At 54.5% G+C, this 26,354-nt stretch overlaps 2 protein-coding genes across 2 annotated transcripts; one reads left to right on the top strand and one right to left on the bottom strand.

The window, feature by feature from the left end:
- Nucleotides 1–601: 601 nt before the first annotated feature.
- Nucleotides 602–9,243, bottom strand: RNF214 (ring finger protein 214). The gene is made up of 15 exons (XM_042882245.1): nt 9,191–9,243; nt 8,918–9,119; nt 8,629–8,688; nt 7,665–7,805; nt 6,858–6,997; nt 5,895–5,963; nt 4,999–5,095; nt 4,653–4,741; nt 4,129–4,219; nt 3,580–3,678; nt 2,847–3,223; nt 2,240–2,375; nt 1,865–1,972; nt 1,420–1,515; nt 602–857 (listed from the first exon to the last, which is right to left on the bottom strand). The coding sequence occupies exons 1-15, from the start codon at nt 9,241–9,243 to the stop codon at nt 792–794; spliced, it is 1,824 nt and encodes a 607-aa protein (XP_042738179.1). The 3' UTR covers nt 602–791.
- A 159-nt stretch (nt 9,244–9,402) lies between these two features.
- PCSK7 (proprotein convertase subtilisin/kexin type 7) lies at nt 9,403–26,148 on the top strand. The gene is made up of 16 exons (XM_042882365.1): nt 9,403–9,464; nt 10,148–10,633; nt 10,949–11,083; nt 11,942–12,107; nt 13,861–13,951; nt 14,091–14,145; nt 14,876–15,014; nt 15,755–15,855; nt 19,827–19,994; nt 21,079–21,186; nt 22,127–22,229; nt 23,707–23,863; nt 24,010–24,104; nt 24,311–24,404; nt 24,752–24,869; nt 25,045–26,148. The coding sequence occupies exons 2-16, from the start codon at nt 10,160–10,162 to the stop codon at nt 25,438–25,440; spliced, it is 2,400 nt and encodes a 799-aa protein (XP_042738299.1). The 5' UTR covers nt 9,403–9,464; nt 10,148–10,159; the 3' UTR covers nt 25,441–26,148.
- Nucleotides 26,149–26,354: the final 206 nt, after the last annotated feature.

Here is a 26,354-nt window from a genome sequence, read left to right as displayed (position 1 = left end):
AAAAAAAAAAAAAAAAAAAAAAAAAAAAAAAAAAAAAGGAAAAAACCTACAGAATAAGTACAAGATTTTAAGTGGTGCTGAGCACCTTGTAATCTCATTGAAATCCACGGAGAAAGGGTTGGTGCATCAGCCCGGGCTTTAGCAGAAAGTACAGGAGAGGGGATCCGAGGAACCGCAACTGGTTGGTTATCCTGAGCTGCAGTGCAGCCAAATTTGTTTGCTGCCCAGTGCTCCCTCACCAGGACCCAAAACTACAACGGGAAACACCAGGAGAAAGCGTGTGCAGAACTCTGCCCAGAGGGAGGAGGGCTGGGGATGGCTAGGGCAGGCTGTCGCTATAGACTCCGGTACTCTGTAACCTATTGTCTGTGTAAGAACAATGAATGTTAACACAGTAAATTATTACATTAAAGAAAATAAAAAGAACCAAAAGCTTCTCATCTGCAATCTGTTCATTGCTAGGAGGGGAACTGCTCAGAGCACGCACAAGGAGCAGCAGGCGGATGTGGCACAGCACGTGTGACATCCCAGTGAGGGGAAGCGAGTCCCTGCAGGCAGGTTGTGCTTTCACACAGCGAGGTGAAAAAGGAGCAGCACCAAATCACTGCATAATATACACACTTTATTTATGAATTTGTATGTATACAGACTTTCTATACACACATTACCTATATAATAAAAATGTACATGTGTATACATGGTCGTATAAATATAGAACTGTAGAAATCTTAGAACTGATCCTGTCTATTCACAGCAACTCCTCCCGTGGGACCACTTTGTTCGAGTAGCCGTCATTTGAGACTTGGACAAAAGGGGCAAGTGTCATTTGTGTTGGTTTGTGCCCAGAATTTGATGCACTGGAAGAAAGAGAATTAGTCAAGAGCCACTGGCACAACTCAAAGGTGCTGTGAACGTGGCGTTACTTCTCCAGAAGCGATGGCAAAGGGCATCCATTTTATGGGATGGCTTGTTTGCTCCTTAGGAACAGCTCGGTCAAAAGGTCACTGTGACTGGGGAGCCCTTTTCAACCGAGCTCCTGTGCACAGGCCTGCTGTGCACCAGCAGTGAGGTGAGTGCAAGCCTTCTCCATCGCCCTGTGCTCTATAACCTCCCAGACTCTCCTCCTCCAGGAATGCAAAAGGCCAAGATTTAACCCTCCTAAAAATGAGCACAAGCTCCAAGGCCGAATAAAGATAGCCTTGTTCTTAAAGCCACCAGCAAATGGTGGCCAGGGTGGCCCAGCTAAGAGCACGAAGTGATAGGACACAGAGAAGTCGATGGATTGATCGTACCTTTCTCCTGGCAAAGTCTCCATACAACAGGAACTCACTACATACACCCAGGGACCCAGGAGAGGAATCTGCACTGGGAACCATAATTAAGGAACACAGAAGATGTACGTAGCAAGGAAGGACTTACCTCCTTGTGCAGCACATGCGAGCAGGCCATGGGATGAAGGTCGCTGGGCTGTACAAGCTTCTGGCACATGAGACATAGCTTACAGGCAGCTGGGGTCTGGGTCGAACAGCAAGAGAACACAAAGCAGACAGCTGAACTACACAGATAGACACACACATATTCAGTGTTGCAGCTACTAGTCTTGCAAGGGGCCCCAGTTTGCCCAGCTCTTCCCTCTGCACACCAATCCCACAGCATTTTCTCTCCTCCTTTGATGCAGAGCACAGAAGAACCCACGCTTCCAACCCGTCCCTTCTAACCCACCAGCCTAAGCAGCTGTGTGAGGAGAAAGAGAGCTCCCTGCTCCACCAGCTCATCCCTTTGGCCACTTCTCAGAAGGGCTCCCTCTCCAGCTGGCTTTCCCTGGAGATGGTGAAGTGCACTTGGAAAAACCACAAAATCTTACATGTGATGCCGTTCCTGGGTAAGCTACCTGGGCTGGGGGCAGGAACATTGGCGTGCTGATCTGAGGCAGTGGAGCAGAAAACATGGGGGCCCTGATCCGACCGAGAGGCTGTGGGAAGGCAAAGAAGACATCAGAAATGTGCAGAAGAAAAGGACAGCCATGCTGCTGAGTTACCTTTGGGAAAAATTGCTCCCCTAGCATGTACAACCCAAGCTTGAGCTCTGTGTGGTCCCACCAGTGGGCCCCCATTCAGCTCAGTCTGCAGGGAGCCAGGGAACAGGAGCTGCTCGCTTCTCTCTGCCACCCAGGCTCCCTTTCCCTGCAGCCCCCCACCAGGAGCCGGCACGGCCCCCAGCACCACCCCAACAATCCTACCTGAGCCCCAGCTGCTGCCCGCTCCTGCTGCTCCGCAAGCTTGGCTGCCACCAGCTGGTTCAGTTCCTCCATAGTCAGACCCGCCATCGTCCTCCGAGCAGTCTTGATCTGCTGCAGGATGTTGGTGAGCTGGGCCCTGCAGAACAGCAGCCTGCTCAGAGCTCCCACCCGCCACCACTGAGCCAAGCATCTCCCCAGAGGGGAGCCCTCCATCAAAAGACCCACAACAGTGAGACAGCCCCCCAGCACCAGGGGAAGGCTGTATCACAGCACAGGAACATGTGCTCTCAATCATCCAAATGAGATGCATCGCATGCTGAGCTTCTGTCCCTGAAACAGCAGGAAGTGAGGGAAATCCCAGCTGGAGCAAAAGACAGTGCCCACCTGGTGCAGCACCTCAGCAGAGGAAGGCAGAGCTCTTGGCTGCTTTCAGGTCTCAGTGCTGTCTTTTAACTAAAGCTCCAAGTCTTTCTTACTGACAGAGAGCAGCCACCCCTTGTCTTCAAGCTTCCCTTATTTCTCCAGACAAGCTTCACTTCCCCTTATCCCAGCCCGCACCTCACCCACATGTTTTCATTCCCAGGGAAGAACACCATGAGACACTTACTTGTTGCACTGGGGAAATCGAGTCAACAACTTCTCCAGCAGCTTCTCCAGCTTATCTGCTGGCTGTGACCTGTGAAACTCCGGAGTGACCTTAACTCCTCCCAGACCCGGTGGAGGAGGGATGGAGGCTGCAGGAGTCATGTGAGGACTGTGTGGGCCAATAAGCGATGCCACGACGGGGCTGTTTCTTCCTTGGGATGCAGGCAGCGGTGGGGAAGGCTGGTTGGGTCTGGAGATTGCAGGGTTCAGGAGAGGAAAGGAAAGCGCCCGAGGATCAGCGCTTGGCATGACCATGGGAACAGGAACCGGTCCTATGGGAAATGGGAGCCTGGGAGTAAGGGATGGATTGGGCTGGAATGCCGTCAGCATGAAATCTGTCTGAGAAAGAAAAACAAGGGGGGAAGAAAAGGCTGGTTAGAGTAAGTCCATCTCAAAGCACAGCTGAGCGTCTTCCTCCCCAGCCAGACAGGAGCTGAGCTGAGCCACAGCCACTGGCCATTACGCTTCTCGTGGCAAGTGAGGGCCATGCAGCCCATTCTCACCAGGGGCAGCAGTTGAGCCCAGGCAGACAGCTGCCTCAAAGGACAAGCAGAGAGCTCCAAAAAGCACAGTCCTACAGAGTCTCCTTTCACGGACTTAGCACAGACACTGGCAGTCACAAGCCAGCAAACAGGCTATTCCCAGAGCCTCACAGCAATCAAAGCTTGTATTTGTTGGACTGGAGAGGCACTCACTTCTGAGGGTGGAGGTGGCAATGTTGGGGTTGGGATCTGTGGGAGGCTGCTCAGCTTCGTTCCATTTCTCACCATCTGAATGTGGTCATTGAACTGGTCCTAGAAGAGAGAAAAGAAAACAGGCGTGTTTATCAAAGCCTCTGGCTAAGGAATTTTGGGGCTCCAAATTCCTAGAACAGGCAAATTCCCCTGGCACTGTTGCCTCAACAAAGCACTCAGCCCCAGAATGGTTGCAGGCCCCAAAGCAGACATGGCTTGGTTTTGCAGGACTGAAGAGAATGAGAAAGGACCTGGAAGGAGAAAGAGAGTAACTGCCTCTGTTATTAACCCAACACACTGCTTTCGTATCCACATGGCTTATCCAGTCTGAGTCTGGACGCAGGCAGAGCTCTGCAGCTGCTCACAAATGCTGACTGACTGTGCTACGCCTTGGGACACAAACCTCTTTGCTGGTCTTACTGTTCTCCCAAAGAGAGCTGCAGCTAAGCATGTGAAGAAGCACCAACATGAACCACACACCCAAGCTGGGAGCTGCCTGCAGGAACTTACTCGGACACTTTCCTTCGTCATTCGTATCCTGTTCAGCCTCATCTCCCACTCCTGCTTTGGCCTCATGGTCTCCAGTGTTGGTGGTGCAGACCTGCAAGAACAATTTAACGTTCCCTCTTGCAAGCATGCTGTGTCACTGGCAGCAGAGCAGAAGCAGCTGGAAGCAACTAACTCCCCAAATCCCTCTGCTTTCCCCTAACAGGGGTCCCCTCTTCTGGCTGGGGAGGAAAAAAAGCTCAAACCCAGGGGAGGAGCCCTACAACAGTGCATGGTGCTACCACAGTACAGACTGATCTGGTGCACACAGACAAACACTACAATCAGTACTGTGCCTACACAGCAGATGAGCAGCAACAGGAAATATTTAAGCACAGCCAAACAGCTCCATCCCGTGACATCACTGAATCACATTAGATGAACAAAGGAAACTGAACCACTCCAGTCAAACTGTCAGAGCAAGCAGAGGAAGAGGAGTTAGGCACACAGGTACATTCAAATTACCCTTTCAATTCTGAGGGACTTACTTGAGGTAGGTGAGGTGCAGCTCTGCTTCTTTTTCTGCTTCTTCTAGTTTCAACACCAGCAGCTCCTTTCGGCTCTCCAGGGACAGGATCTAGCACACAGGGCCCCACATGAAAGCAGTTTCTTATGCCCTCATTTCCTGCTGCAATACCGTGACTGTGATCTCTTCACTAAGCACCACACTGCATGCACAGGGGCATCAATCCCAACTAATGTTTACTGCACTGACATCTGCTTAACTCTTTTCTTGCCTTCCTGCTCTTAATTTCACAGAATCTGTCATTAATGATCCAGAATCTCAAAAAGACACCTGCAAACCAGCTGAAGAGGAAGAAGTCACCTACTAACCTCTGCTTTCCAGGCCCGTTCTGTCTCCTCGAGGATGTTCCTGTTGATTTCATTGTGCTGGTTCTTCAGCTTATCTAGCTCCATCTCCCATAGCTGCCTGCAGACAGAAACAGAACGACTCTGCTCCAGCACTGGAATCACTTGAAAGAAGAGATCTGACAAACTCCCACAAAGCCAATTGATCCCTGCAACTCCTGACGGAGTGGAACTGTGGAGCATTGGCAGCTTCCAGACCGTGACATCAGTCACATTTCCCAAGGCTGTGTGAGTCAGAATCCCAGGAGTGAGCGCTGCAGAGCGGCAAACAAATACAGTGCAAACACAAGCGTACAGCTTAGCAGAGAGGGCAGGAAAGAACTCCCTCCCTTCAGCAAACTTCTGGCCAGCTCCAGAGAACGGTGCACAGTTCAGGTTGCTTCCCAGAACCAACACACTCCAGTCCTGAAGGAGGAAGATGGCCCTTTCCACCTGCGACTGGGTTTGGAACTTCTCTGTGCAGCACTAAAATACCTGAAATGCTTTAAACCTGAAAGGTTTGAAGTAGTTGGGCAGCTGTAGGAAACAGCACGAAGAAATAGATTTGCCTGATTTTTGGGAAGCTGAAATTCAGTCAGAAGTAGCAGCTACAAGCTGAGTCAATCCATTAGGCATAAATTCCAGTCTCGTGGGATCTTTATGCCACAAGTATCAAGGAGCCTCCTTGAGAGCAGGATCAGAGGATTTAATCCAGAGGCTGTGAGCAAAACCTGCTGGAAGGGGAGATGAAACCTCTACAATACATAACTGGAGCATTGTTAGACCACTACCTCCAGCCTATCCCACAAGGCTCTCCGAGACAAAATGACCAGTACAAGAACATTCAACAACATTAATCAGGTAACAGATAAGAGCCTTACTTTTCATCAGACTGCTCTGCAATCAAAGAAGCAATCTTGTTTTCCTTTTCCTCCTGCTCCTTCAGCAACCTGCATGAACACAAAGAACAGATGGAGTCACCTCCTGCAAGTTGTCAGCACACAGCCACTGGTGTGCGCGTCTCACCTTCACGCTGTGCATCTGCATAGCTGTGTGCTCAATGCCACAACTCTGGAGACCAAACTACACCTCCCATGTTTGAAAGCAACCACTGCCATCCTCAAGAGCAAAAATTTTGCTGTATCACAGCAGTGAGCACAGACTGTGGCTTTTATCCAGGATCCACCACAGGGAACTGCGCCTCTCTGACAACGTTTGCCACAGTTCATGCAGGGGGAAAGGAGCTGAGTGCTGAGAGCCATTACTAAAGCAGCTTTATTCCAAAATGTTACTGAGCCCTCAAATTAAGAAGTCAGATCTCTGAGACATCCCAGAACGGCTCCCTAAAAATGCCAATTCACCATTCAGAGGAACCTGAAGCCCTTTGCCTGCTTTAGAACCCCTGTGAATCTAGCACGATTCTTTGCACAGAGCAAGCTGCCTACCTGAAAGCAAAGCATGACTGTGCAGTGTGTTCCGAACCATCAGGCACAGGCAGAGTATTTGAGCAGGAAATTTACAAGAAAATAGGAATTTTACAACAGGAAACACTGAAATTTACTACAGGAAACAAGGCACTGCCAATGACCTGTCCTGCCTCCTGCTGAAAGGCTCTGCATTCTGAAAGACAGAACACAGAGCACAGCGGAGCTGCCGAGCTCTGTCTGCACATACAGGTACAACCACCACATCCAGCTCAAAATTCCTTTGTGAGACCACGTTTGCATGCTCACAGAAACACACTTCCAAAGGTTGAAAGCAATCCTCTTTTACTTAGTCTGTGTACAGCAGAGTTCAATTATGCCTTCCTTCCTAAAAAAAGGCTTGCTTGTTCATGCCAGTACCTTCTGCCTTTCTCGCAGAGTTTCTCAATTTCTGCTTTCAGATCCTGCTCTTTCTGCAGGAATTCCTTCTTCTCTTTCTCCATCTTCTTCTTTGTCTCTTCCCGCTTGATCGTAACGGCCTGAATTGCTTTCAGAATCTCCTATAGGAGCAGAAGCAAGTAAAGAGCAAAATCCTCAAGAAATGGCTTTTGTTATTTATAAAGACGTTGTTTTCTTAACAAACTTGGAGAGGTTATAAGATTACAGACATCAAAATCTTTCTTTTTAGTTCATGAGTTTATCGTAAGGCAACCCAGGAGACAGACAGAAGGTCAGAACTGCAGGTTCTCCTGTCCCCTTACAAGGACAAGTTCTAGCTGATGAGCCACCCATGATTCCTTCTGTGTTAACCTGGGCCCCACACAGCTAGCTGTCAATCACTCATTCAAGCCTGGGACCCATTGGCAACAACTAGAGACATCTAAATAAAGGCAGGGAGATAATTCCCACTTCACACCACTCTCCCCACCAGTTTCCATGTGGAAAAAAAACTCTTGCATGTGTTAGAGAGATGCTGTAAGACCACCAGACACACATGCAAGATGCTTCACAGTTCTAAACCCTCAACACCCAGATCTGAGCAGGAATCAATCCTTAATGCTGTGAAACACACTTATAATACAAGGGGAGAAGTGCCATGGTGCAGGTTGCTGCCACTTCTTACAATGTTTTGCACCTCACTGTGCCCCTCAGCACAGGCCCAGGTCAGCCCACCTCAACCACAAAACTGCTATGGGCAGATAACAGAAAGAAGACTTTGCTAATTACCTGGTGGTTCTTCATCTCTTCTTCCCTCCGCTGCTGGAGCTGTTTGAGCTGCACCTGCAGCTGGTTCTCCACTTGCCGCTGTTTGTCCAACACCTCCTGGTACCGTTCCTTTAACAAAGCCCTCTCAGACATCATTTTGTCCTGCAGCAGAGAGCAGAAATTCAAGGAGAACCTTTCCCCTCCATCACACCACAGAGAGCGTGGACGCAAACGGGAAAACTCAGCAGAACAGTACATAGAAGCCCAGCAGATGCCAAGGCTTAATCTGTGCAGAAGTACGGCTCAGTGACTCCCACCACCAAAGCTCACACTCTGGAGGTCAGAGAAAATGAATGGCAGCGCTGCCTGAAGCTGCAGCCAGAGCTACATTTCCTCTTCTAAAGAGGACAGGTCAGGAAGCCAAAGATGGTATTTAAAGGGGGAAAAAAAACATCCTGTGGGAAGGGTAGGGAAGGCAGCACCAGGATGCCGAGTGCCATGAACAACCCTGCCTCCAGCTACCTCCTATACACTGCTACAGTTTCACCATAGGACATCCTGAGAGCATTTTCAAATGCCCTGGGATGCCTTGATAGGCAAATGAGTGAAAACGCAGTGAGTGGTGGAAGGAAATGTTTTTGATAGTTTCCTTTTTATTTTTTAAATAAACAAGATATTTAGAAAGAAACAAACCGGCAGCGTTTCACTTAATGCGGAGCCAGAAACAGACCGAGATTCACAGCCCTTACTCACTGAACTGCCAAGATGATCTTCCTTGCTCATACATAAGACACATTAGAGCTACCAGGTCCCACAGATGCTACCCCCACCACCACTGCTTTGCAGCCTTTCAGAACTCAGGTCATGCTGCTGACTGCTAAAGCACCACGAGAACTTTCTGAGCACCCACAAGTTCCCAGAGCTGCAAGGTACAAATCGCCAGGAGCAGCAGAACCCCGACCTACCACAGGGCTTCAGTACCCACCAGGTTCTTCTCAATGTCCTGATCCGTGTTCGCATCCGCGTCGGCCGTTTTGAAGTCAGTCTGTAAAGGGCGACGGCTCCCATCAGACACCCTCGCAAACACCCCGGCCTTCCCCCAGTCACCTCCAGCGCCGGAGGCGTCCCAAAGCAACGGCTCAGCCCCGCGAGGGGTCGCTCCCCGCCAACGCATCGCTTCACTCCTTTACTTAAAAGCCGCCTCGGAAGCCCCTCACCGCCAACCCCCGTTACACCCCCGGCCCCGGAGCTTCTCCCCGCCGCCCCGTGCCCACCTGCACCGCGATGTTCTGCGAGGGTTTCACGCTCGCCTCCTCCGCCTCGTCCTCCTCCGCCGCCCCCTCGCTCTGCCCCGCGGCCTCCGCGCCGCCGCCCGGCCCGCGCTCCCCCTCGCCTCCCGCCGCCTCACCGGGGAGGGCCGCGGACTCCGCCTCTCCACCAGGCGCCGCCTCGCCGGGGCTCTCCGGGGCGGAGAGGCTGTGCGAAACAAACAGGTCACCCGCCGCCGTAGCCGCGACGTGGCCCCTCCGCCCGGCCCCGAGGCCTACCTGGCGGGCGGCGCGGCGGCGGGGCCCTCGGCCTGCGCCCGCTCCAGCGCCATGGCGACCCGACCGGAGGCTGCGGCTGGGCCCGGAGCGGCGCCGCTCGGCCCGCGTACAGCCCGCCCCGCCCCGCCCCTTCCGGCCGCCGCCGGAAGCGCCCGCGGCGACGGCGCCCCCTTGCGGAGCGGAGGTCGCGTCGCGGAGGGGCGGGCGCGGACGTGACGGCGCTGTCAGAAGCCGCGGCATCCGGCGGCGGAGCGGCACCGGCGGCCCATGCGGGGTGAGCGGGACCGGGCTGCGGGATCGCCTTGGGGCCCGGCAGGGCGTCCGCGGGGGACGGGGAGCGGCGGGCCGTGGGCAGGGTGGTCGTCCGCCCGGCCGCGCCGTATGGAGAGGGCGGCCGGAGCGCAGGGCGCAGGGCTGGACTGGACTTTAACCTGGTGCGGCCCGGCAGCGCTGGGTGCGCTGGGTGGCGGCCGGCAGCGAAGCCTACGGGTGAAGCGGGTGTCCGACCGGTGAGGTGGGTTTTCCCTGCTGCTTTCCTACAGCAGAGGGCAGAGATGGGCTGGGCGCTGCCCTGCTCGGGGCCTGGCAGTGCGGGATGTGAATCGCAGAATGGCCAGGGTTGGAAGGGACCCCAGAGAGGTCCAGAGAGGCTGTGGATGCCCCGCCCCTGGAGGTGTTCAAGGCCAGGCTGGATGGGGCCTTGGGCAGCTTGGTTTGGTATTAAACGTGGAGATTGGTGGCCATGCACGTGGCAGGGGGTTGGAGCTTCACAATCCCTTCCAACCCGGGCCATTCTGTGATTCTCTGATTCTGTGATTCTGTGACAGTGCCAGGGACCGGCACTGTCTGGGACTGTGGCACCTGCACTGGAAGTGCTGGAAACAGGTCTCACCGTTCCTCTTTTTAGTCGCTGTTCCTTTTTGTCATCAGTATTTGCCTTTTTTGGCTCTTTTCCAGCCTGCCTGTCTGATGCCGCATCGGGAGCGGAGGTCGCCGCGATGGAGCGCAGGAGTGCAGGCTGTGCGCTGCATCCACACGTGCCTTTGGCTGGGCGCTGCTTGGATCCCCTTCCTGCTGCCCCACGGACTGAGCCGCAGCATGGAGCTCGATGATGGCCACAGTGTGGCCCGTGGTCACGGGGAGCTGGCGTGGGCCGTCAGCTTGGATGTGCCGGAGGAGGAACTGGAGCAGCGGGCGGAGCTGCTGGCCCAGACCGCGGGGCTGGTGAACATGGGCCGCATCGGGGAGCTCAAGGGCCATTACCTCTTCTCCTACCGGCCCGACAGCCACCCGGCACCCGAACCCGAAGCAATAAGGAGATCAGTGGACACTTTGTTTGCACAGCATGACAGCGTGCGGTGGCATTCGGAACAGAAGCTTCTGAAGCGCTCCAAACGCAGCCTGCACTTTAATGATCCCAAATACCCCCAGCAGTGGCATCTGGTGAGTGGTTTTTCTGCCTCTGCCCTGATGGCAACATGGAGCCCTTTGTGTGGTTACGAGTGAGAAGTCACATGGGCAAAGCAGCAGCTGTCTGTGCATCCGGTGCTGCCTGTGCAGTGCTGGTGCTCTGTTCTGTGGCTGAGCGGCTGTTGCACGCTGGCTGTGTAAAACCAATCCTTAGTGACTGTCCTTGACACCTCCCTGCACTCACCCTGGTCCTGCACTTTGTAATTTTGCAAAAGGTTCCTGCTCTCAGGGCTGATGCGCTGCTGCTCTTCCTCATGCACTGCTCTCACTGTCCTTTCTGCTGCTCAGAACAACCGCAAGAGCCCCGGGAAGGACATCAACGTCACCGGCGTGTGGGAGCGGAACGTGACGGGGCGCGGTGTGACGGTAGTGGTGGTGGACGATGGCGTGGAGCACACCATCAAGGACATACAGCCAAATTACGTGAGTGCTGGCACTGTGGGTGTGAGGGACAGTGGGCAGGTGGCTGAGCATTGGGACGCCCTGGTGGTGTCTGCTCGTGTGTGAAAGCAGATGCCCGAGGAATCCCAGGCATTTATACGGAGTGGAAGGAGCGGTCCTTGAGAGCAGACCTGCAGACCTGGGGGTCCTGATGGATGAAAGATTGAACATGAGCCAGCAGCGTGCTCTTGCAGATCAGAAAGCAAATAGTATCCTGGGCTCCATCAGAAGAGCGGTGGCCAGCAGGGCCAGGGAGGTGATTGTCCTTCTCTACTCTGCCCTTGTGAGGCCCCATCCAGGTCCGGAGCTCCCAGTACAAGAAAGGCAGACAGCTGTTGGAGAGGGTCCAGACCAGAGCCACAGATTTCATCAGGGGGCTGGAGCACTTCCCCACAGCAACAGGCTGAGGGAGCTGGGCTTGTTCAGCCTGGAGAAAAGAAGGGTGCGGGGTGACCTCATTGCGGCCTTTCAGTACCTAAAGGGAGCCTGCAAACAGGAGGGGAATCAACTCTTTGAAAGGGTAGATAACTGCAGGACAAGGGGAAATGGTTTTAAGTTGAGGGAAGATTGAGGTTGGATGTCAAGGAGAAGTTCTTTGCTATGAGAGCAGTGAGGTGCTGGAACAGCTGCCCAGAGAGGTTGTGATGCCCCGTCCATCCCTGGAGGCGTTCAGGGCCAGGTTGGATGGGGCCCTGGGCAGCCTGGGCTGCTATGAAATGTGGAGGTTGGTGGCCCTGCATGCAGCAGGGGGTTGGAGATTCGTGATCCTTGAGGTCCCTTCCAACCCTGGCCGTTCTGTGATTCTGTGATTCTGAGTTGTGACCATGGCTCTGTTTTCAGAGCCCAGAAGGCAGCTATGACTTGAACTCCAATGACCCCGACCCCATGCCTCACCCTGACGAAGAGAACGGCAACCACCACGGCACTCGCTGCGCAGGGGAGATCGCTGCTGTGCCCAACAACAGCTTCTGCACGGTGGGAGTTGCTTATGGGAGCCGCATTGCAGGTAGGTGCAAGCTGTGGCAAAGCTGTGTACTGAGTGTTCTGCTCTCCGCACGTGCTGCTGGGGCACGGCCCCCCCGAGAGGTGGCTCAGCCCAGGTGGCTGTGAACCAGGCAGGGCTTGCTGAGACTGATTCCTTCCTCAGAGGTAAGGGCTCAGCTCTTCCTCAGCTCTTCCTCAGCTCCTCTCCAGAGAGGCCTGACAGTGCACTAGTTGTGTGCTGGGAGTTTCCACAATATTCACCACACAGCTAAGCAAATGTGTGCCACGCTGCACAGAGATGTCCAGTCCAGTGCAGAGCTACAGGCTGCATCTGGAGGCGTTGGAAAGCAAATGTCTCCGAATACGCCGCATTCCCCTTGGGTGCAAAGTGCTGCGCATCTGCCTTGTGCAAAGCTGGAAATGTGCTTTGGTTGTCTCTGGAGCTCTCACTTTCCTTTGCAGAGGGAAGTGAGATCTCTATGCCTGACATCCTTGGCAGCGTTGCTGAGTGATTCTCTCCACACCCAGCAGATGGTGCCACATTCCCTGTGACAAGCACCAGCCTCCTGTGACAGCCCTGCTGGGGAACAGGGTGGGCCCAAGGGTGCCAGCAGGGTCCAGGAGGCACAGAGCTTCCCAGGCCACTGCACGTAGTTCCATGCCCCTGCTCTGCTCGTGGTTCCCCATTGGGATGCTTCCAGAGCAGCCTGTGGGTCATAGCACAGCCCCAGTCTCCAACCTGCCAAAGGGACTGCAAACAGAAACTACTGGTGGAACTCTGGTAGGAGAAGAGGTCAACTCAGTAGTTTAACTGTAGCACTGTGAATGCAGCAGTAGGAAGGGGTTAACTCGAGCTCACTGGGGCAGAACCCAGCATTTCTTTGACCTTTGGCTCTCCAAATATGTGCCTGACTTTGCAGGGTGAGTGCAGGAGAAAAGCCTTGAGCTCTGGGATGGCACAGGGAGACATGCCACAGCAGCATGGAAGTGCTGGAGCCAGCTCATCCCTAGCTGGGCTGCTCAGCTCCTCCACAGAGCAAGGCTCAGATGTGACAGTAAAAAGCCACATGCACTGTGCCGGGCAGGAGCTGAGATGGGTGGGCAGTTGTACTGTTTATAAATAGTCTTAATTGAGGTGTGTGCCTGGTTTCCATTTGTAACATTCTTTGCCAGCCGAAACTATGATGTAAAACTGTAGTTATTAAGGGTTAGGGTCAAGGAAAACTCAGCTTTGAGCTTTTGTTTATACTGCTGAAGAGGTCCTGAGCACAGTAATTGAGGTGTCTTACGTCTCTTGTACCCTTTCCTCAGTCATCAAGCATGCCACCCATCCCAAAGCAACGCCTGGCCATTTGGTGGCCTGGAAGGGGAAGTAATTGCTCCAGGCAGGGACTAACCCTGAAAAGAAGCAATAACCTGGAGCAGTGCTCTGGGCAAGGATGTTCTGGAGCACCGAGGAGTGAGTCTAACGGGTGTTCAGTTGTCCTTTCCCTATCACCAACTCGAATCTGGCCGTGGGACTGGAGTATTTACTTAGCAGAAAAGCCGTGTCTGGCACAGGATGTGGAACTGAGCATGAGGATGTGTCTGCAGTTCCAGATCCTGACTTCAGTGTGCCCCTGCAGACTGATCCTGGTTATAGTTTCAGGAGATCTGGTTCAGTCAGGCTGGGAGTGGAAGCATCCCTCCTGTGAACCTGCTGAGGAATTTGTGCGTGCTGTTTACACAGCTTGCTTTGATCCCCTTCTGTCACGTTCATTGTCTTCTGTCTGCAGGCATCCGAGTGCTGGATGGGCCCCTCACTGACAGCATGGAGGCCATCGCCTTCAACAAGCATTATCAGATCAATGACATCTACAGCTGCAGGTGAGCCTGCATCACCTCCAGCTGGGAGGCTTTCTTTGCTTTACTCCAACACCATGTAGCTCCTTCTGATGGCAAACCATAACGGGAGGAAGTGTTGCTGTCTGTGACTCCTCTTACATCACAGTGTCTCTCTTTGCAGCTGGGGTCCAGATGATGATGGGAAAACTGTGGATGGCCCCCATCAGCTGGGAAAGGTACAAAGCAGTTCCAGCAGCACGGGTCGCCCCTGGCCTGGCCCTGCAGTGCTGGTGGCTTTTTTCCTGCCTGAGCAGGCAGGGCAGGGTGTTGCTGTGGTGCAACGCACAATTGTTGGCTCCCATTGCTGCCAGTAGAGGTGTTACACGTTTGTGTGGTGGGGAGAGGTGACGTTGCTGTGGGAGGGCAGTGTTCAGGCAGTGCTGGATGAGCTTTCCAAGGAGAGGCTGGCTGTAGCAGGAAAGTACTGTTTTGCAACCTGTGGTGTTATTCTGACTCCTTTTTGCAACCAAGGGATGCTCAGGGAGCTCTCAGCTCAGACCAGGCATTCCTAGCACTAACAGCTGCCTGCAAACAGCTTCTGCTGCAGGATGCTGCAGTGAGGGCTTGCTGCAAGGAGCCCCAAAACTGACTCCGTGTTGCTTGCAGGATGTGGTTCTGCTTAATTTCTCTTTTGCTTGGCAGCCTCCTGCTGTACTTTTCTGACCATGAGATAGCTGTTTTGTGCCATTCAGAGCAATGCTGACACCTGGGGTATCAGCTTGAGGTGACAAATTGTTTCCAGTTACGCAGTTTGTTCTCCCGCTGCATGCAAATACTGCAGGAGGAAGCTCTGGGGCACAGTGTGTCAGGTGCACGTCAGGGCTGAGGCCTTGTAGAGGGGCAGAGAGCCTCACTCAGCAGGATGCTGGGGAAGGCAGCACCTGCAGAACTGTCCCCTCTCCACAGGCTGCCCTGCAGCACGGTGTGATAGCCGGCCGCAGGGGCTTCGGGAGCATCTTTGTGGTGGCCAGTGGCAATGGAGGGCAGCACAACGACAACTGCAACTATGATGGGTATGCCAACTCCATCTACACTGTCACAATAGGTGAGTGTACATGTCTTCTGTCTTGCTCTTTCCCAGGGAAGGAGAAATTGTTGCCTGCATTCAGATTTCCATCACCCAGGCTGTGAAACCCATGCTGCCGTGTTTGGGGAATGACTTGAAACGCAGCATTCCCACTATGTGTGTTAGAAAAGAAACAGCTAATCCATTTTCTTGTGGCCTGAAGCTACATGGGGGGTAGAAAAGCTGTTTAATATTAAGCACCGTGAAAGGTTGTTTTTAGTGGCTGCCTTTCCTGTAAATCTTCCAGGCTTGGAAAAATACAGGCTTGGGTCTGGTTTCCTTCCCCAGCTCCCAGGAGCAGGCCCTGTCAGTGCTCTGTCTCTGCTGGCAGTGTTTGCACTGAAAGCTGTCCTGGTGCTGAGGGAGAGCATGCAGGGCTAGGAAGCCATATGCACCATGGCCTGACCCTCCTCCTGTCCACCTCTGCACCCGGAGCTCTGGGGGGTTAGGATGTGCTCATGGCTTGTTATTGACAAAACCAGGTATCTGCCTGGAGCAGCAGACATTGCAGAGCAGCAAGGCAACCATCCTGCCCTCCCCTTCTTCCTCTGTGTCTGGGGAAGGGAGGAGTCCACCCGCAATTATAGACCATGGTAGCAGATGGGGATGTGGAAGAAGCACAGCCAGCAGAGCAGGTCCTCAGGGGCTCATCACCTTGCAGTCTCAGTGGTTAAAGTGAGACAGGTTCCATATGGCCGCTGCCTTTTGCTTTCCTCCAGGTGCAGTGGATGAGATGGGCTCCATGCCATTCTATGCTGAGGAGTGTGCCTCCATGTTGGCCGTGACCTTCAGCGGTGGGGACAAGATGATGAGGAGCATCGTGAGTACCACGTGAGGCACATGTCTTCCCCTGGGCTCTGCCAGCTGCAGGGCTGTAATGCGCAGTGCAGCGCAGACCAGGGACAAGGCTCTGTCTCTTCCAACTACCACGCAGCTGCAAGGCAGGGAATTATTGTGCTTTTTAGCTGGGTCCTGCATAAATAGTGGTCTGAGCAGGAGATTCCTGTTTCTAGCTGTTCCCGGCGCTGTCACTGTCTGTCAGCGGGTAACTTGCAGTGCTGTGGCCCTCTCCCAGCTGGGCTGTTCCCTGGGCACACTGTGTTCCTGGCCCCAGGTGCAGATCCTGCCTGCATCATTTTTGCCTCCTCAACTGCAGGCAGGATCCAAAAGGGACGGGGACTGCCTTGTCTTATCTCCTGCCCTGTGCTGCTGGGAGCTGCAGGGAGAGGCATCTTCTGGGACAGGGGGCACTTGGGTGACCCCTGAGAAATTCCTCTGCACTGTGTCTCTGGGAATGTCACCAGGAGCTCCTTCAGTGACAGCTGGAAAACAAGCTGCATCCCATCTGTGTGTGCCCCTTTTGAGCAGCAGGGATGGAGCTTGGAGCCCTGTGGGCTTTCCTGAGGGCAGGGGCCAGAGTGGAGGTGGGGTGTCTGCTGTGGCTGCATCATGTCCTGCCACTTCTGTTCTGCATGGAGAGCCAGGAGCAACACTGGTCTTATTAAGCTGCTTGGCCACAGCTCTTCTGTTCCGGCACATGTGCCTTTCCCAGCTGAATATTTTTTTTCTGAATATTTTTATCAGCTTTTCCTTTTTTCGCCAAAAAACGACTTCTTGTCAACAAAATGTCCTTTTTCCCCAAGCCAAGCAGCCAGGCCTGTTTTTACCAGCCCCAGGCCTGACCCAGCACGTTCATACCAGGACAGAGATGCACTCAGGGAGCTGTCAGGCTAACCAACCCCTATGGCTGTGTGCTGGCTCTGTTCTGTGGTGCCACCAGGAGCTGCAAAGCCCAAGCCATCCTGGGGTGTCCCATTCCCAGGGCAGGCAGAAGAGAAATGATCCCACGAGCAGGGAAGTGTGGCTGTGGCTCTGTGCCTGAATGAGAGGTGCTGAATCTGGACTTGTCAAACAGGCTTGACCACATGTTGGGTAAACTGGGAGAACAGGGAGAGCCTGGGAGAGGAGCACAGGGAATGGGAGAGCCTGGGCTTCTTAGCTGCCTAGCTGAGACTCACAAGCCCTTGTGCAGCTCCTCTCATGGTCCAGCACGAGGGCAGATCTCGCTCACTTACTTGAGCATGGCACAATCTGCCCAGAGCAGTGACTCAGCTCATGCAGCAGGGAAAGTAAAACCCAGAATGGAGCTCATTTTTTTTAGTATCAGAAATAACTTGAGTTGTCCCATGCTGGTTTGGAAATTTGATGCTAGGAAACAAGGCAACAGCAGCCAAGTAAGGTCTGTACTCTGCACAGGAGCTGCTGTACTTTGAGTTACAAGTCTTTGGGTTTATGTCCAGCTGCCCACAGCCTTCTGGTGGTGAGGTAGCTTTGCAGGTCTCAGATGCCCCTTCATTTTTAATACATAATGACAATGATGTGGCGGCTGGTATTCCATCAAGGAGCCAGAAGGAGAGGCTGTGCAGAGCCTGGGAACAAAGTATGACAGAGCCATCCTTTTTCTTTGCATTGATGTGCCTGCTCCTCTGTGAGCCCCTTTCTTGTTAAAACCTGCACACCCCTTTTTATAGTCTCCTGCTCTTAAGTGCCCTGTAACTGTGCTTCGGTGGTGTCAGGGTTAACTTCTGAGCCATCTGCTGGGCTTTTTTCTTTTACCAGTCTGTAAACTTTGTGTGGTTTCCTTAATGGGAAGAATTTAATACAGCTTCTGGCACGAGCTGTATTTCCTACTGAAAGTTTATGCTGCTCAGGGTGTTCTTTGTAGGACGTGCAGTGTCCGAGTGCTAACTGAAGTTGTTAACAGCTGACAGAATGGTATGGCGTCAAACACAGAAGGAAACACAAAGTGCAGCTCTTGGCAGTGCAGTGTGTCTCCCTGCTGAGAGCAGAGGGAAACAGACATTTGCAGTTTGCAAGGAGATGGCATAATTTGGGAACCTCCCAGTGCCTCTTTTGAGGCTCTGTGTGCTCCTGCAAAGCCCAGTAAGATCCTTCTGCAGGCATCCTGTGGTTCTGGGGTTACAGCGTGGTCAGCAGGGAGGATAAGCCAGAGTCACACAAGCACTGTATCTGCCTTGAGCTTCTCCCCATGTTGCTTAGTTCAGGCCCAGATCCTCCCCCTCTCCAAAGGAAGCTATCTGCATTCTTTGCTTTACAACTGCAATGCGTTATCCCTGAAACAAGGGCATCCCAGGAGTCTTTATGTTGAGTTTGAGTTCCCTATAAATAGTTTCCCTCTTAATCAGCTCGTTCAAATTGGTATTTGGGTCCTAATTGCAGCATTTGAGCGTGGTGTGTGTGTGCCTGTTTATGACCAGTGAAGGTTTTCATGCATGGGAGCAGAGCTGAGAGATGTCACCTCCCAGAGCCCCCAGGGAGGTGAACTGAAGCCATCTCATACTGGTTTCAGTACCCAAGGCCTGGCCAGGAGCTGCCTGGGAAATGTTTGCAGGCTTTTCAGCAACTAATCCCTGACCCTCTCCCCCTGCTGCTGCCCCGCTCTTGTTGTTGTTCTGGTCGAGGCTGAGGGAGGATGATGGGATCTCTGGCTGCCCCTCCTGTCTCTGAGCCTGATCTCAGCAACCACAGAGAGAAGGAAAGCTTGTGCTCTGCAAATTCCTGCCTGCTGGCTGGGGGGGAAACTGCTGGTGCGGAAGAGACTGCTGGAGACAGGCGGATTAGCGGTGGTTGATGCAGGCAGGGAGGCTTAGGACCAGCTCCCCACATCTGTGTTCTGAAGGGCGAGTCCTCAGGCTTACAAAGATTTTTCTCTCTTATTTTGTGTAAAAGCCTTGTATGTGGGGAGCTGGAGTCTGGATGCTGGCGCTGGCACGCTGTGTTCGTGCTGGGGCACTGCGTGGTGCTCGGCAGTGGTGGGGCACTGCTCTTCCCTGCCTGTGTGTCATGCTCTGATTCCTGCTCCAGCATCCTGATGCCAAAATGCTTTCCCATCCGTTCACCTGAGATGGATGGAGTTTAACAGACATTTGTGGCTGGGCTGGCTACCTGAGAGAGAGGAACTCTCTCTGCACTCCTGGCTGCACAAAGCCTGCTTGTAACTGCCATGGCGTCAGTGGTGCAGGGGCTGGCTTGGTTCCTCCTTTCCTGGGACAGTCTGCTCAGCCCAGGCACAAACACCCAGGGTGGAAAAGGTTTTCACCATCCTGAGCAAAGAATAATCTGGTGTCCCAGTGGACCCTGGCACTGGAGGAGGGGGCTGGCCAGTTGAGCCCATGCCTGGCTCTTTCTGCCACTCCCAGTTTTTCTGAGCCCCTCTTCATGTTCCCAACAAGCCCTTGAGGGATCTTCTCTTCCTCACCAGGCTTGTGGTAGAGCAATAGCAATTGCATCAGTACTGCTGTTGTACAAGCAATAGATCAACACTGCAGGGCCCTCAAGAAAACCTACCAGCTTGCGTGCACCATCCTGCACGCTGCTGGGGGTGCTCATGCAGTAAATTAGGGCTCTTGCTTCCACATAGTGCCCGTGGGCTGCTCTCACTTTGCAAGCTCTCCACATCTGCCTTCTCTGCCAGGAGCACAGCTGCTGGCCTCTTGTGCTTAAGCATTGCTCATTTCTTAGCTGTGCACAGTGCAGAGCCCCAGAGCCTCTGCCTATATCTGTAGTGTGAGGAGCAGTGCTGACCTCTGGATGTCCCTCAAGAGCAACTGAGCCACTGTCCTGTGTCCCCAGGGCTAGTGGTTGTGTCTCAGGCTGAGCCATGAAACAGGTGGCACAAGAGCACGACTCAGTTGCTCCCATTCCTAGCCCAGCCACAGCAGCGTGGCAAAGATTGGCGTGACAGGAGGCATCTCTCCTCTGTCTCTGAAGGTGACGACAGACTGGGACTTGCAGAAGGGCACAGGATGCACAGAAGGCCACACAGGGACGTCAGCTGCAGCTCCGCTTGCTGCAGGGATGATTGCTCTGATGCTGCAGGTGCGGCCGTGCCTCACCTGGAGAGATGTGCAGCACATCATCGTCTTCACAGCCACCAAGGTGAGCCAGCAGCCCTCCCTCCTGCTGCATCTCCCACAACTTCCCTCCAAGGATGCTTCAGGATAGCCATGGTCCTGCAGCGCACATTCTTGTTTATGTCTGTCTGCCCCTATATAAATCTCTCAGTTGTCTGGCTCCCAGCAAATGGATGGCCTTCTCCCCTCACCCCACGTTCCTTCCAGGAATGCAGCAGAGGCATTTTCCACTGTCACGGTAACAAATGGGGTATTTGCTCCAGGAGTGCCTCCATCTGTACAGGTCTTCCACGCACTCGCCGATCCTCGCCCGCAGATCCTGGGGCTGTGTGAGCACGCAGTGCCTGACACACGTCCCCAATGTGCCACCCAGCGCTGTGCAGCGGGGAAGCGAGGAGCTCTGTCCTGCTCCAGCCTTTCCTTGTATTCTCCAGAGAGCTGAGCTCTTGGAAACAGACATAACAGAGAGCTCAGTGGCAAACACTGCTTTTGCTTTTGCACGGCCCTGACTCCAGCCCAGCTCCTGCTGACATGGTGGAGCTCCCAGCAGAAACCTGGAGTGGGAACTGTTGGAGCTTTTGATTCCAAAGGACAGGGCTCCTCCACAACCTCCAGGGAGCAGGAATCTATGTCCAGCTCATGCTGTATCTAAGAGGAAACTCACTTTGGCACAGGGCAATGTTTTCCACAACTTCAGGCCAGCTTTGCCTGAGCAGTACAACCTGATAAATGATGGAATACAGATCCTTCTGGCCTGAATCTTGTTGATTTAAAGGACTAGGTTTCTTCTCCCCAAGGCTTCTGCCATTCCACAGTCCGTGGCTTGGGTGGCAGGGAGAAAGGAGCAGCTGGGATGTTTCAGAGCAGAGGCATTTGTGCCCTTTTGTGCTGTTTGATTTCCTTTCTGAGGAGCTGGGGAGCCTGTTTGTCCTGGGACTTGTTTCAAGCAAAGGTCAACCCGTTTCTTTCTAATGAGGCCATATAGGTTTGCCTCCCCACTGTGCAGGAGATTTCTGAGCCTCCCTTCCTTCAGACCCAGTTCATTTGCTCTGGGTTTGCAGGGCTGCCAGGGTCCCCCAAGGCAATGAGTTCTTCTTATTTCTTTCCAGTACGAGGATCGTCACGCAAGGTGGGACGTCAACCGGGCCGGCTTCAGCCACAGCCACCAGCATGGCTTCGGCCTGCTCAACGCCTGGAGGCTGGTCAACGCTGCCAAGGTAATTCTGCCCCTGTCCCAGGTGTGCTCCAGAGGCCCCTAGAGCAGACCTACCCCAGCAGCAGGGGCAGTTCCCTGTGCTGGCAGCGCATGGGGTGACGCTGTTGCAGTGCAGGCAGCAGCGAGGCTGTCGTCCTGCCGGCCCTCACTGCAAGGCTGCTTTTGGTATGAAGTCATGAGGCTTTCGGCAGTGCCTGAAACCTGCTGCCGAGCTGCTGCTCTCTCACAACTATATATAGCCATGGGCGAGAACTTTCGCTCGTGGGAGACGACAGCTCTGATTCATGGCTTGGGGAGATTCGTCAGCAGCCCCAGCACCTTCCCCGTGCACAGCATGCTGCAGGGAGGGCGTCATGCCCCAAAGAACTGGGGCGTTCTGAGCTGGCAGCTCTGTGTCCCGGGGCCTCTGTGGTGTGCTGTGGTCAGAGCAGGGACATCCCAACCTCTACTCCCTCATACCACCAGTTGCACGGAGACCAGAGCACTCCCCTTTGGCTCTTCATCCTCACCCACATACAGAGTGCAGGGCTGCTGCCTGTTGCCAGCAATGCTCAACTTTTCATGGGATTGTATGGTATGCTCTTCTCCCAGGGCTTTGAGCCCTATCCTGCTGTGCTGCTAAAAACATAACAGCTCCAAGTAACTACTCAAAGCCACTCATCGCAAAGTGATGGAGACAAAACCAGAGGTGCTGTTTTCCTGGAGTCACGAGTCTGATCAACCTCTCCAGCCCACAGGCAGTTCCTTTCCTTCTGCTCTTAGACTCATGGGCACTCTTCCCCAGCGCTGCAGTACTTGTCACTGCCTGAGTTTGCAAGCTGGGCCCATATCTGTACACAGGAGGGGTGATATGAGTGGCTAGCAAGAGTGATGGGAGATGAGGAAGTGGTCATGCAGGGTCACCAGGCTCCTCCTGAGCCCTTTTGCTTTCCACCTGGCAGATCTGGGAGTCTGTTCCATACCTCGCCTCATACGTCAGCCCGGTGCTGAAGGAAGGCAGGAGCATCCCTCTGCTGCCACAGGAGCTGGAAGCCACGTGGAATGGTAAGGGCAGGTGTGGTGCCATGTGGCAGCGTGTGCTTCTGCTGAGGCCTCAGAGCCTGTCCGCCACCTACAAGGGTTAAGTGCTGGCCTGCCTGGCCCCTTCCCTGTCTCTTTCTGCTGCCCACAGAATCACAGAATGGCCAGGGTTGGATGGGATCTCAATGATCATGAATCTCCAACCCCTGTGCCACATGCCCCTCCCCAGAGGACCTGTTTCTGTTGATTTGCACACCCTGCCTGCTCCCTGTGATAACTCCATCCCATAGATTGATGTCTCTGAAGGGCCAGACGGGCTTTAGTGCACTGGGCTGCGCTGGGCAGCAGCCAGACCTGTTCCTCTGGCTTTGACCATTTTAGGTAATGCTCCAGCTCCTGACTTGGCCGGCCGCTGTCCACATAAACAAGGCAATGCTCAAGCTGCTACCAGTGGGAAGGAGAGCTGGGCTTTGCCCTGCACCCTTCCCACCCCCAGCAGCACCCAGGTCCCTGCTGATGCCCCAACTGCCCTGGCTGCAGCCCCTGGCAGAGGGATGGCAGTGGCCGGAGGCTGTTCCCCAGGGCAGAGTTCCCCCAGGAAGGAGTGAGGAGCTCAGGGGCCCAGCACCTCACTGCTGATCCTCTCCCTTCCCTCCTTGCTGGCCAGCTGGGAGATGCTGGGGGGGCACAGGTTGCACACTCTCCCTCTGTCCTGTCGCCAGGCTCCCTGGCTGCCCTGCAGGCACCAGCACTGCAGAACCCAAGGGGTGAGAGAGTGACCGCAGGGGTCTGGCAGCAGGGTTAGCCCTGCTGTGCCTCAGAGACGAGGGCCAGGGCTAAAGCTGCTCCTTTTGCCCTAAATGGAATTATGAGCTGAAAGCTGAGCAGCTGCAGCTTTGGGAAGAGGCAAAAAAGAGGCAATTGGGAGAAGTATGCGCAGAGGAATGTGCAGCCAGGGGCACTGTGGTCCCCCAGGTGCTGCAGGCTGGCTCGAGGTTAACCCTTTCCCCATGTGGCTTCAGGGAGCACACTGCAGTCCTGGGCTGTGCCTGCTGTGCCTTTATAGGAGGCAGCAGAGTGCCCACCTGCTTCTTGGGCTGCCTGGGGGGGGCTGAGCCACGTGATACAACCTGTTCTGAAGCGTGCCAGGATTTCCTCTTCTATAATTAGTGGCTTCAGGGCTGTGAGCATCCGTGGAGCTGTGAATGGTTTGAGACTGGAACAGGGAGTCTGGATACCAGGTTTCTCACCCTCTTTCCACATCTACCTCCTATATAGCTTTGGTTCAAAGCAGCCTCTGGGGCTGCTGAAAGCTTACACAAATCCAGAGGGAATGGATTGATAAGGGGCAAGGTGCTATTTCATTGCAGTGTCCACAGTACACTGGGTGGGCTGATGAGCCTGCAGGCCCTGAGTCAGGGCAGGAGAAAGCTGGATGCCAGCGAGACCCTCCTTGGCTCCGGGTGGGAAGGCAGCAATCAGTGTTTGTGTCCTTTTGTAGTCACCACCACCGACCTACAGCTCTCTGGCATGAGAACCCTGGAGCACGTGGCAGTCACTGTCACCATAACGCACCCCCGCCGCGGCAACCTGGAGATCAGGCTCTTCTGCCCCAGTGGCATGATGTCCCTGATAGGAACCACCAGGAGCATGGACTCGTAAGCACTGGGGGAACAGAGGCTCACACCACAGAGCAGGACACCCAGCCCATCTGGCCCCGAGCAGGGAAGTCAGGGCCCGTGTCCAGCCCTGTGTCTCAGGCTGCTTTACAAACTCATGGTTCGTTTCTCCCACTCTCTGGCAGGGATCCTAACGGCTTTGCTGACTGGACCTTCTCCACAGTTCGATGCTGGGGTGAGGAAGCACAGGGCATGTACAGGCTGGTCATCAGGGACACCGGTGAGTCCTGCTGCTGGGGTGCTCTCGGACAACAGCTGGGACTGTGGCTGAGATAGGAGCAACCCCTCTCAGAGCCACTTGGCCAGGCTGTGCACCAGTACCATTGTGCCCGGGGGAGCTGCCAGCCCAGCACCTGGGCTGTAGTAGGTTAGCCTGATGCATTGCCAAGTGGGAGTTCCCTCTGGTCCAACCTGTTTCTTCCCCAGGAGATGACAGTCTGAGGCCTGGGACCTTGAAGCAGTGGCAGCTCACCTTGTACGGTTCCTCCTGGACCCCAGCAGAGATGAAGGAGCGGCAGAGGTAGGAGACCAGAACCCCATCTCAGAGGGGATACAGGAGCTGGAGAGCTAAGGGACGTTACAGAAGTCTCTGAGCTGGAGCTGCTTGACTGGAGCAGTGCCATCATGATGTACAGGGCAGGGTGAGGAAGAGGGGCTGCAGCTCAGCAGCTGTCACCTAGCACAGGGTTGCCCTCAATAGGTGGCAGAGGCGGGTCTTGGGTTGCATAGAAGAGCCCTATTGCAGAGCTGGCAAAACCCCCAGTGGAGTGGAAGGTGCTCAAGAGCCTTCACAAGCATGTCAGATGTTCTGTTGGAGTCATGCTTGCCTGTGGGAAGCACACCTCAGTGGGTGCCTTTATCTTCCAGACTGCTGGAAGAAGCCATGAGTGGGCAGTACCTGAACAGTGACTTCTCCCTGCCCTGCCCTCCGGGTCTGGAGATCCCTGAGCAGCAGCACTACACCATCACAGCCAACACACTCAAGGTGAGCCTGCTATGGGCTGCTGGGAGGTGTGGGGCAGGCCAGGGAGTCACTGGAGAACCTGCATCACTGGGTCCTGCTGGTGCTGGGCCCTCTGCTGTGGGATGTGCCAGGTGACGCTGCGCAGCTGTGGGGTAGTTGAAGGGTTTTGTGTCTAAAAGGATTTCCTCCTCCGCAGACCCTGCTGCTGTTGGGATGCTTTGCTGTGTTCTGGACTTTCTACTACATGCTGGAGGTTTGCCTGAGCAGGAACAACGTGGGGCTTGACCTGACCTGTCACAGCTCCGGTGCCTGCAGGTGGTACCGGCAGGGAGGGAAGCACAGAGCCCTCGAGAACGGGCTGGAGATGGAGTCCGTGCCACTCTACAGGGAGAAGGGAGTTGAGGACGTCGAGGTGGAGTGTGAGCTGCTAGAGCCTGCCCAGGAGGATACAGGGGAGGAGGAGTCCTGGACCCCCACCCGCTCCAAACTTCCCACTAGCAGCAGAGCTGCAGCCCCCGCCTCAGCAGGGTACCTGGGCCGGGAGGCAGCAGCTGAGCTCCTCGCAGACGACAGAGAGCTGCAGACATGCTAGCAGGGGATGGATGGGCTTTGGGCTGCATCCCCCTACTCGGTACGTCCTCCTGGGCACGGGCAGCAGAGACTTCCTGAGCCACCAGGGACCACTGTCACTGTGTCCTGCGGAAGGTGCTGTTGGAAGTGGCTCAGAAACATGGAGAAATTCTGCTGGCAGTGGGAGAGGAGCTTCCCCTTCCCTTGCTCTGGAAAACAAAGCAAGCCTTAAGCCCGTTCCTCGAGGAGCTCGCTTCCTGTCCCCTGTGCTCTGGCCCCGCCACATTGCTCTCTCCAGCAGCCACGCACACGGTTGCACGCCTGGGGAGGCAGAAGGCAGCAGAGCTTCCTCGCCCATCCTGGTCATGGGGTGCAGTGAGAAAACAGTGCAGAGTGCACTGGGTGCCACCTCTGCCACATCCCCTGTGCCTGTCCTGAGCTGCAGGAAGGCCAGAGGGATGGGATGTCCCTGCCTGGGGACCTGCTGCAGCAAACAAAGCAGCCCCTTGCTGGGGCATGAGCCCGTGCTGGGAAGGATGGGGCTCCATGCAGTGCCTGCTTTGGGCTGGGAATGAGAGACGGAGTTGCTCTGGCAGTGGCTCATCTGCGAGCAGGGCTGGTTTGTTCACGTGTCTTTGGATTCGCTGGTTTATTTTTTTAAAGCTGGGGGTTGTTTTTTAAACAGCAAAGTCCTATTGTGTAACTTTCCAAATAAAGCCTTCTAAAAACCCTCCTCTCCCCGCTCTGTGACTCCTCTGCCCTTCCAGGCTTTGCTTGGGTTGGGAAGCTGCGTCACGCAGTGCCGGGGCCGTGGAGCTGCCTTCCTGGGTGCCCATAGCCCTCTGTACTCTGTTTCCCTGCAGCAGGGGTGAGCGATGGCCTGGGCAGGTGGAAGAAGGAATGGCAGCAGCCATTGGGGGAGTGTAGAGACCCCAA

The sequence above is a fragment of the Lagopus leucura genome, unplaced genomic scaffold (assembly GCF_019238085.1).
Source record: "Lagopus leucura isolate 7727_CA_CO unplaced genomic scaffold, USGS_WTPT01 Super-Scaffold_100034, whole genome shotgun sequence".
NCBI classification, from domain to species: domain Eukaryota; kingdom Metazoa; phylum Chordata; class Aves; order Galliformes; family Phasianidae; genus Lagopus; species Lagopus leucura.
This window is presented reverse-complemented; position numbering and strand designations above follow the sequence as displayed.